The 10,140-nt window shown below is 34.3% G+C and overlaps 4 protein-coding genes across 4 annotated transcripts in view; 3 read left to right on the forward strand and 1 right to left on the reverse strand.

Moving 5' to 3' along the window:
* The first annotated feature begins 345 nt into the window (after nt 1–345).
* Nucleotides 346–1,549, forward strand: LOC108574087 (DNA-directed RNA polymerase II subunit RPB3). Its single transcript, XM_017936606.1, has 5 exons — nt 346–519; nt 587–731; nt 812–1,019; nt 1,097–1,303; nt 1,365–1,549. Exons 1-5 carry the CDS (start codon nt 434–436, stop codon nt 1,547–1,549), a joined length of 831 nt encoding a protein of 276 aa, XP_017792095.1. The 5' UTR covers nt 346–433.
* Nucleotides 1,550–1,822: 273 nt separating this feature from the next.
* Nucleotides 1,823–7,431, forward strand: LOC108574067 (structural maintenance of chromosomes protein 3). The gene is given in 17 exon segments (XM_017936582.1): nt 1,823–1,937; nt 2,345–2,420; nt 2,499–2,677; nt 2,758–2,916; nt 2,984–3,143; nt 3,207–3,492; nt 3,563–3,737; nt 3,800–3,913; nt 3,987–4,237; nt 4,314–4,457; nt 4,520–4,831; nt 4,909–5,225; nt 5,294–5,781; nt 5,840–6,102; nt 6,193–6,358; nt 6,460–6,598; nt 6,681–7,431. Coding segments are annotated over 17 exon segments (3,591 nt in total). The 5' UTR covers nt 1,823–1,904; the 3' UTR covers nt 7,010–7,431.
* Nucleotides 7,432–7,551: 120 nt separating this feature from the next.
* LOC108573906 (probable signal peptidase complex subunit 2) lies at nt 7,552–8,630 on the reverse strand. The gene is made up of 3 exons (XM_017936395.1): nt 8,556–8,630; nt 7,878–8,182; nt 7,552–7,795 (listed from the first exon to the last, which is right to left on the reverse strand). Exons 1-3 carry the CDS (start codon nt 8,583–8,585, stop codon nt 7,552–7,554), a joined length of 579 nt encoding a protein of 192 aa, XP_017791884.1. The 5' UTR covers nt 8,586–8,630.
* A 296-nt stretch (nt 8,631–8,926) lies between these two features.
* LOC108573720 (pre-mRNA 3'-end-processing factor FIP1) overlaps nt 8,927–10,140 on the forward strand; it is a 2,351-nt gene continuing 1,137 nt past the window's right edge. The window contains exons 1-2 of the mRNA XM_017936196.1: nt 8,927–9,133; nt 9,375–10,138. Of these exons, the coding sequence (XP_017791685.1) occupies nt 8,954–9,133; nt 9,375–10,138 (944 nt within the window). The 5' untranslated portion in view covers nt 8,927–8,953. The remainder of the gene's footprint in view (nt 9,134–9,374; nt 10,139–10,140) is intronic.

The following is a 10,140-nucleotide window of genomic DNA, read 5'->3' on the forward strand; positions in this document are numbered from 1 at the left end:
TATGTGCTATCTTTATATACAACAACTAGACAAATTATTCTATACACTCAACCTTGTTTATGAATTAGTTTTACTAGAATCTACAAACTATGCAAGACGATTATGTTGTTTAGTGTTCAAGTATATTCTTCGATGTAATTTTGTCTACTTTTCGTATTATGTGACGAATGATGTGTAATGACTTTTTTTTAATAAAAAATACACGACATCTTAAACAATTTTTTATTCATACCTTACGATAAGAAATAAGTAAGTGTTTTTTAAATAAGTCCGGTACATATTTAATACTGAACGATGGCGCCTCGTTCCTGAACGTACATATGCCATATGCATACCAACAGAAAAAGTGACACTTCGTTTAAGAGAAATAGAATAGGTATACTAATTATAAAATAAGTTTCTCTATACTTTTTAAGGTAAACAATCCAACAAAATGCCATACGCGAATCAGCCATCGGTTCATATTTCGGACTTAACGGAAGAAAATGTCAAATTTCAAGTGGAAGATACGGAACTGAGGTATAATAGGTTATGCTACAATTAACGTTCCTTTTTTATATTATTAAATGTATCAATGCAATTATAGTGTAGCAAATAGTATGAGGCGGGTTTTTATCGCTGAAACGCCTACAATGGCTATCGATTGGATACAATTAGAAGCCAATTCGACCGTCTTAAGTGATGAATTTTTAGCGCATAGAATCGGAATGATACCGTTGATAAGTGATGATGTAAATATTTGAAAATCTGACACTTTATATTTTAATGATCTTTGAACATAGCTAGAAAAGATTGTATTAAAATTGTTTAGGTTGTTGATAGGATACAATATACAAGAGATTGCCAGTGCATGGATTTTTGTCCTGAGTGCAGTGTGGAATTCACGCTTGATGTAAAATGTACGGAAGATCAAACGCGACATGTAACCACTGCAGATTTTAAATCCAGTGATCCAAGAGTTCTTCCTGTTACATCCAGGCATAGAGAAGATGATGCCAGTGAATATGGAGAAACAGATGGTTGATATTTTTTATAGCGACACATCTACCACTATCATAATTTAACATCCAACATAAATTGACCTATTTCTTTATAGAAATCTTGATAGTTAAATTGAGAAAGGGTCAAGAACTAAAACTAAGAGCATATGCAAAGAAAGGTTTTGGAAAAGAACATGCAAAGTGGAATCCTACTGCTGGTGTAAGCTTTGAATATGATCCAGATAATTCCATGAGGCACACATTATTCCCAAAGCCTGATGAATGGCCAAAATCAGAATACAGTGAATTAGAGGAAGATCAATGTAAGTATTGCATTGCTATAGAAAAGATTTATGTGTGAAATTAAATTGTATAATGCTTTAGATGAGGCACCATTCAACTGGGAAGCGAAACCTAATAAATATTACTTCAATGTTGAGAGCAGTGGAGCTTTAAAACCTGAGAATATTGTAATGATGGGCATTGCAGCATTGAAAAATAAGCTGTCTAATCTGCAAACCCAATTGAGTCATGAAGTTCAAAGTGATGCATTGAGCATTCATCATTAAGTGACATGTAGTAATAAAATGTAGAACTTATCCTTTATATTCTTGTAAAAATAAAGTACTCGTTAAACCTCACTTATTGTCGTAATGTTATTTCTATGCCACGTATCCTTATGATAAAAATAGGATGAAAGAATAGTGATTTTTGTCAAATAAAAAGTAGTGTTTCTTTACTTATGTAGTGGTAACAGAAACATGTCTCCCGCCCAAATCTAGGGACATTATTATAATGTCGCCTTGCAAATTTATAAATGTCGCTGTGCCAACAAGTCGGTTGAATGTTTTTGTTCCGTTCAGTGACACAGAAATTAAGTTTCTGATTGAGTTACCGTAGGACGTTAACACGAGAAGTACTCGTATGAGTTTTAATCTCACCATGTACATCAAACAGGTATTACAAAAAAAAAGATGGTCTTGTTAATGTCCGTCTCTTTTTGCGCGCTTTCCACAACTTCCTCTAGGTAGACGCTTTTCAATCGAAGCAAATATCGTTACTGTAATTTAGCTTTAACACCTATAAAGATTATCTTAAACACAATGCCTGTAACTTCTTACATTCGATGTTAATGTCAAACAAGATGTTACACTATTACGAGGTTAGAGGGAAACCTTAAAAATGTGACCATAATATCTATATTTACCTAAGTGATTAGAAATATGTCAAATGTGTCCAATAACTTTTTTTTATAGGAGAATTGTTGTCTTGATCTTAATGAAATATTCCTATTGCAATTCAATACAATTAAATATTATAGGTAAACTAAGTATATTATATACAATGAATCTTTCTGTGATTAGGTGATTATACAGGGTTTCAAGTCATATCGTGAACAAACAGTAGTAGAACCCTTTGATCCAAGGCACAATGTAGTTGGTATGTGTATTTATGTTACTGATGTTAATTGAAGGAATTTCTTAATGAAATACATATAAATGATACTTTTATTTCTAGTTGGAAGAAATGGTTCTGGCAAGAGTAATTTCTTTTATGCAATTCAGTTTGTTCTAAGTGATGAATTTTCTCACCTCAGACCTGAACAGAGGCAGGCTTTGTTACATGAGGGTACAGGACCAAGAGTTATTTCTGCCCATGTGGAAATTATATTTGACAATTCTGATGGAAGATTACCAGTATATATAAAATTTATTGTTACATATTTATATCCTTATTTTTTAACATTCCACTGCAGCTTTGTTGTTTATTCTTATAGATTGATAAAGAGGAAGTATATTTGAGAAGAGTAATTGGCTCAAAGAAAGACCAATATTTTCTTAATAAAAGGATTGTAACTAGAAATGATGTGATGAATCTATTAGAATCAGCAGGATTTTCAAGATCAAATCCATATTATATTGTAAAACAGGGAAAGGTATGTATCATATTAAATTCATGACTTATGAGAACAGAAAAAGGTATAGATGCATTACATTGTGTAGATCAATCAAATGGCAACTGCACCTGACTCTCAAAGACTTAAATTGTTAAGAGAAGTAGCTGGCACTAGAGTATATGATGATAGGAGAGAGGAATCAAAATTTATTTTAAAAGAAACTGAAGGGAAACTAGAGAAAATTCAAGATTTTTTAAGAACCATAGGTAAATCATGATTTAAATGTATGATAACTTTCTATAGAATAATAATTCATAATTGTATTGTAGAGGAACGTTTAAAGACGCTGGAAGAAGAAAAAGAAGAACTCAAGGAATATCAATGTTGGGACAAACAGCGTCGTTGTTTAGAATATACGATTCACGAACGGGAACTCAAAGAGAATAAGAGAAAACTGGAAGAACTCGAAAAATCTAGAGCTAATAGCGGTGCTGAACAAGCAAGATTATGTGCAGAAGCAAAAACTGCTCAAGAAATGGTAAGAGCCGCAACAAAACGTCTTAAAGAAGCAAAGAAAGAAGTGCAAACCGCTAAAGAAGAACGGGATACGCTCAGGTAATATTCATAAAGATATATTTTTATAAATATACTTATGTTAACCGGAAATTAAAGATAAAATTTGCAGTGCTGAGCAGCAACAATTGTTAAAAGAGAAGACCAAGTTAACGTTAACCATTAACGATTTATTGGAGGAAGTCAAAGGAGACAATGACAGTAGAAAACGCGCCCAACAAGAATTGGAGAAGTTAAAAGTGAATATTGCGGCAAGGGAAGCAGAATTGGAAGAACTAAAACCGGAAGTAAGTCATATTATTATTGCTCTATTTAAATTCGAAAATTATAAATATAAATTCCATTTTAGTATGAGGAAATGAAACGCGTTGAGGAGGAATGTACGCGTGAATTGCAATTAAAAGAGCAAAAGCGGAAAGAATTATATGCCAAGCAGGGACGTGGCAGCCAGTTTACAAGCAGGGTACTGAATATTAAACTTTATTAAATGCAAGATGAAATGTACGAAAAATACTGTAATAATTCCTTCACATTAGGATGAGAGAGATAAATGGATACAAAACGAGCTTAAACAACTTACCAAACAAATTAAAGATAAAGAGGAGCATCAAAGAAAAATTGGCGAAGACTTAAAGCGGGATGCAGAGAAACAGGTTACTTTAGAAAAGAAGATTGAAGAACATACGCGTGAAATGGAGCAACAACGAGCTTCGATAGACGAACACAACAAACAATATTACGAACTCACCAAATCAAAGGACCAATGTCAAGCTACTCGAAAAGAACAGTCTGTTCATTCAATATAGCTTTTTTTATAGTTCAAAAAACTTAACAATGTGTAAGTTAAATTTATGTCATCACAGGTATCGCCAAGAGAGCGTGTTACAGCTTAATTTATCGGGGCTAAAAGAAGATTTGGCCAAAGCGGATCAAAGTTTACGATCTATGGCGGGGAAACCTATCCTAAATGGTCGAGATAGCGTGCGGAAAGTGCTGGATACATTTCGGTAGATATGATTTAATTACTTGCGAGGGATCATATTGATTAATGTACAGGTTTACTTTACAGAACACGTAAAGATATGGCTCATGAGGTGAGTAGTTATTATGGGCCTGTAATTGAAAATTTCAGTTGCGACAAGAGTGTTTATATGGCTGTAGAAGTGACTGCTGGTAATAGGTTGTTCCACCACATTGTCGAAACTGATAAATTTGGAACGAAAATCTTGAAAGAAATGAATAACCAACGACTGCCGGGAGAAGTAACATTCATGCCTTTAAATCGACTTCATGTGAAAGACATAGATTATCCAGAAACTAGCGATGCTATACCTATGATATCTCAGTTAAATTACGATCAGAAATATGATAAAGCTTTAAGGTTAGTAAACACTGATATTTCTAATTTCGATAAGTGATGAAAGCTACAAACACGTCCATGTTTAATTGCAATTACAGGTATATTTTTGGAAAGACCTTAATCTGTCGTAACTTAGAAGCTGCGACAAATTTAGCCCGAACATCGGGCTTGGATTGTGTCACTCTTGAGGGTGATCAAGTATCCTCGAAAGGGTCCTTAACTGGTGGATACTTCAATACTTTAAGATCGCGTTTAGAAATACAGAAAACCAGATCAGAGTTAATGGCCCAAATTTCATCTCTCGAATCTCAATTCGCAACGCTTAAAGAAGAAATCAGAAAAGCGGACCAAAACATCAGTTCCTATGTTAGCGAAATGCAAAGAACGGAAACTAAGAACAGTAAAGCTAAGTAAGTTATTCTTGTAAGATTTTATGTTATTTTAATAGATTTCAAACAATGTTTAATTCATTTTTTTTTTTTTTTTTTTTTTTTTTTTTTTTAGAAATTCGACTTATGAAAGAAGAACTGAGTGCAATAGAACGATATCGCACACCAAAAGAAAGGAGCTTAGCACAATGTACATCGAGTTTAGAAGCAATGCGTGCAACGAAGGAAGGTTTGGAAAGTGAATTGCATCAAGAACTCATGGCACAACTATCGGTTGCTGATCAACGTCAAGTTGACACGTTAAATGATGATATCAGACGCTTGACAAAGGACAACAAAGAGGCGTTTGCCAAACGAATGCGATTAGAAGCGGAGAAAAATAAATTAGAAAATTTATTGACCAATAATTTGGTGAGGAGGAAAGACGAATTGGTTCAAGCATTGCAAGAAATATCGGTGGAAGATCGACAACGTCAGTTAGAATCATCAAAAGCACAATTAGCCGATATCGAAAAGAGACTAGTAAAAGTAAATGCAGATTTCAAAGCTCAGAATGAAAGGGTCACTAATGCAATAAAAAAGGTAAACACACGCATCATTAGCTAATTATAGTCCGCTTACTACATGAAGTTCTTTGCAGCAAAAATCAGAATCATCAGAAGTTGAAAAGTGGAAGGTCAAAGAAAAGGAAGCTCAGGAAAAAATAGAGGCCGACGCTAAAGATTTAGAAAAATTAGCCAGCAAGTTGAATATTTTACAACAAAAAATTGTAGAGTGTACACACAAAATTACCGAACTCGGTGCACTGCCTAGTCACGAAGTATACTCCAAATTTAGCGTTATGTCTACCAAACAGTTGTTCAAAGAAATGGAAAAGGCCAACAACCATTTAAAAAAATACAGGTATAACAACAATGCAATAATACATATTAAGATATATATACTATATACTATATATTTAATGAAAACATACATCGATGCCTTTTATTTTAGTCATGTAAATAAGAAAGCATTGGATCAGTTCATGTCGTTTAGCGATCAGAAAGAGAAATTGGTGAAAAGAAAAGAAGAATTAGATAGAGGTGATGAGAAAATTAAAGAATTAATGTCAGTACTTGAACAACGTAAATGCGAAGCAATTCAATTTACATTTAAACAAGTAAGCAATATAATATTATATTGTACTTACGTCGTGACACCGTCCCGTTGTTTACTCTGTCACAGCCATGCACGGGACTGAAGTCTGTTTCCCGATTTTAGGTAAGCAAATACTTCAGCGAAGTTTTCAAGAAGCTTGTGCCGTCAGGTCACGCACAACTGGTAATGAAAACAGCGGACGGGGACGAAGGAGATGATACGACTACAGAGGCTGCTGACTCTGATAGATTTATCGGAGTTGGTAAGATTTCACATCGATTTCTTATTTAACTATGGAAAATTAAGAATAATAAATTGTTACAATATTTTTTTATTTCACATAGGTATACGAGTATCTTTCACTGGTCATAGAGCTGAAATGAGAGAAATGAATCAATTATCTGGTGGACAAAAATCACTCGTAGCGTTAGCGTTAATATTTGCAATTCAAAAATGCGACCCGGCTCCATTTTACTTGTTCGATGAAATTGATCAAGCTCTAGATGCTCAACACAGGAAAGCTGTGGCAGATATGATTCACGAACTTAGTTCTGATGCCCAATTTATCACCACAACTTTCAGGTAACAATTTAGAAATAAAGTTTCTCACGTTGTATGTGTAACACGAGAAGAGGCGGCAGATTTTGTGGAAGATGATACGACGCATGGTTAATATAGAATGTAAATTATTTATAAATTATCACCGGTTTGGAAACGTTTCTTTTTCTTTTTTTTCCCTCAAAAAATGAGGTTTAGTATGTAAATTACCTGGACAATGTCTATTATTTTTACAAGTACATTTCTAAAAAAATATATATTTATCACATTAAACGAAAAACATTTCGATTCTGTACGAGGATGACACATTTTACATGAATGTACCCCTGTTTATTCACAGTATATTCTTTATATACTCTTAATATGTGTCACTTTTCTATTTCTTGATTGCTAGGGGTATGCATACACCATATTTCGATAACTACCATCCATTTAAGCTTAATTATATTGTTAAAAAAGTTGTCAAATAGAGTATGACGTAGCTATGTAAATAATTCACTAGTGATGTAAGTGGATCAAGAAAATTTTTATTCTATTAACGGCTTTTAGAACATATTTACACCAAGGTGGAGTACATGTAATGTGAAAGAAACAATTATTGTTTCATAAATTATAAAAGAGAAAGTAACAGGCTCATTTGATTAAATGTTTTTCCTACTACTTTTCTTTACGTTGACTGGTTAAACTATCATGCATATTTGATACAACATTTTCTACTAAGTCATCAATGACAACACCATTGACATCAATAAAACTTGCAATAGATTTTGTGACACTAGTTTCATTCACAAGTCCTGTAGCTGTACTTCTAACAGACAGCACAAGATTATATTTATCATCATGTTTTTTCATGTATGAACTTGCTTCCCAAATAAGATCAGGATTGAAACCAGCTGGATCTCTGCAATATATAAATACAATGCTTCAACAATTATCATTCAAAGTCATAAATCAGAAATAATATCAACATTAATATAGTTTACCTTTGTATTGCAACAACAAATATACCCTTCTCCTTGTATGTTGTGTACAATGCTAAGAGCCCCATTAAGGTGAAATATATTGAAACACAAACAACTAAAATGGGTTTGGATGCAGGGAAAGGGTAAAAATAGTCAGAAAAAAGACCAACAATTGCCACTGCAACAGCAATTCCACATAGAGCTAACCTTACATCAAACATAGCAAAGTTCTCTATGTAATTGTACTTTCTTATGATTACTTCTTTTACTGCATCATCTAATGCATTTTTCACTGCAGAACCATCCCATTTGTTGATTTTGATTACCTGAAGTAAAAAATATTGATTGAAAACATTAAACTTTCATAAAAATATCATATGCGCGTTGGAATGAAGCCAGCGGTCCAACATGTGATACCGGTAACGAAAACTAACATTAAACGCTTATAAAACGTAAAATAATCATAATTTTACAATAGACGCATTGTCATATTAAGTAAACACGTCGTTAAATATGCAAAATTTAAATAAATAACAATTTTCAAGTTAACCGAAAGAACCATACGTGGCGTGGTCTAGCACATGATTACGGTCACGGTGTAAAGCGAAAAGTATTCGACATTAGTGTCAGAGAAAATCAGGAAAAAATATTCCATCGAATATCCATTCATTACAGTCACATAATTAATATTAAACTTACAAGATTTTCTGAATTTTTATCTGCAGCCATCTCAACTACAAACTTACAACAAAACTGTTGCTGCTACACTAATTCACTATACCGTTCTGTACACGTCAAATCATTAAAATTTTTGGACATTCATACCACTCTTAGAGCAATTTTTTTTATGTCATACGATAATCAATTCCCTATTTATCAGATTTGTATTTTCGTTTCTGAATGAAAATCATAGGCATAATTCAACATCTAAGATAAATTAACGAAAATATCGTGCACCGAATGCGTAAATTGTCGAAATAGTAATCCCGTTAACGGAACGTTGGCGAACCTGTACTATGAAGCGTTTGTATTTTGATCATTTACGCGTGTTCAGAGGATGCGTGGTTCTTTAGTTGTCAAGTGAGAGGAAAGGAGAAATGGCGGACGAAAATGAGGATCAATGGTTGTACGGTGATTCAACCGATGGAAAGGAATATACACCGACATCAGTGCAACCAGAAAGCCAGGAGAATGACTCAATTCCTACTGCGATACAAGAAAAATCACAAACCTCGGACGATCAAAAGACAGAAAATGATCCTGATCCACCGACGGAGGTACGCTTCCTCTAACCTGTTCATCCGGTTATTGTTATCGGATTTCCTCGATGAAAAACGAACAAAAGTAGTTGCGACACATTTAGCGTTTAAGCTTTTCCCATACCGATTATTGATGATGCTCCTTGACATATAAATGAAAACATTTTATCACATTAAACATGTGTTATTAATCGTAGAACATAACCTATTCGATCGTATAAACGATTTTGGAATCATCGAATGATTTTTGTCCCTACAGGCACCCGAAGAGACTGAAGCACCAGAGGAAGAATCTCCTTCGGCTAACAATGCTCAAAATGATAGCAATACAGAAGTGAATAAAAATGGAGTAAGAGAAGCTTCCAGTCAAGAGGATGGTGAAGCTGCCAGTGATTCCGATTCCGATGACGACGTTCATGTCGTCATAGGTGATATCAAATCGACCCCTGCATATGGTAGCCTCAATATAAAAAGAGGAGGATTACTCACAACTGCCTCAGGTGTACCAGACAAATTGAACAAGCAACCTGGAAAATTCAGTATAGATGAATTTGAAACTATAGGTGTTATCAATGGTATGCCTGCTCATGAGTTCAACTTAGATCAGTTGGAAGATAAACCTTGGAGGCAACCTGGTGCAGACATCACTGATTATTTTAATTATGGCTTCAATGAAGAAACATGGAGAGCTTACTGTGAAAGACAGAAAAGAATGAGAAGTGAATCTGGAGTAGGTTTAATATTGAATGCAGGAGGAGGGGGTGGCAATGCAGGGAGTATGAGGGTACCTCAAGTTGCAATTACTAATGATAATAGTAAATATTCTGGTATAATGGGACCAAAGAGAGCAGGACCACCTCCAGGAAGGAAAATGGCAGGGACAATAGATGTGATTGGTAGCTCAGGTTTAGCTTCCAGAAGGAATCTTGACAAATCTCCACCCAAAGGGAATGTGATACAAGTAATGACTGCAGATAGGAGAGAGTATTCTAGGAAACCTGGCTTTCCTGATATGAGTGTGCCAC

Source organism: Habropoda laboriosa, unplaced genomic scaffold (genome assembly GCF_001263275.1).
Source record: "Habropoda laboriosa isolate 0110345459 unplaced genomic scaffold, ASM126327v1 scaffold20, whole genome shotgun sequence".
NCBI lineage: Eukaryota > Metazoa > Arthropoda > Insecta > Hymenoptera > Apidae > Habropoda > Habropoda laboriosa.

Excerpts from the sequence above, each read along its gene's own strand:
- LOC108574087 (XM_017936606.1), top strand. The coding sequence starts at position 434 with ATGCCATACGCGAATCAGCCATCGGTTCATATTTCGGACTTAACGGAA. Across the intron at positions 732-811 it reads TACCGTTGATAAGTGATGAT|GTTGTTGATAGGATACAATA; the intron begins GTAAATATTTGA and ends AAAATTGTTTAG. Across the intron at positions 1,020-1,096 it reads TGAATATGGAGAAACAGATG|AAATCTTGATAGTTAAATTG; the intron begins GTTGATATTTTT and ends ATTTCTTTATAG.
- LOC108573906 (XM_017936395.1), bottom strand. The coding sequence starts at position 8,585 with ATGGCTGCAGATAAAAATTCAGAAAATCTT. Across the intron at positions 8,183-8,555 it reads ATAAAAATTCAGAAAATCTT|GTAATCAAAATCAACAAATG; the intron begins GTAAGTTTAATA and ends TTTTTACTTCAG. Across the intron at positions 7,796-7,877 it reads TTTGTTGTTGCAATACAAAG|AGATCCAGCTGGTTTCAATC; the intron begins GTAAACTATATT and ends TATATATTGCAG.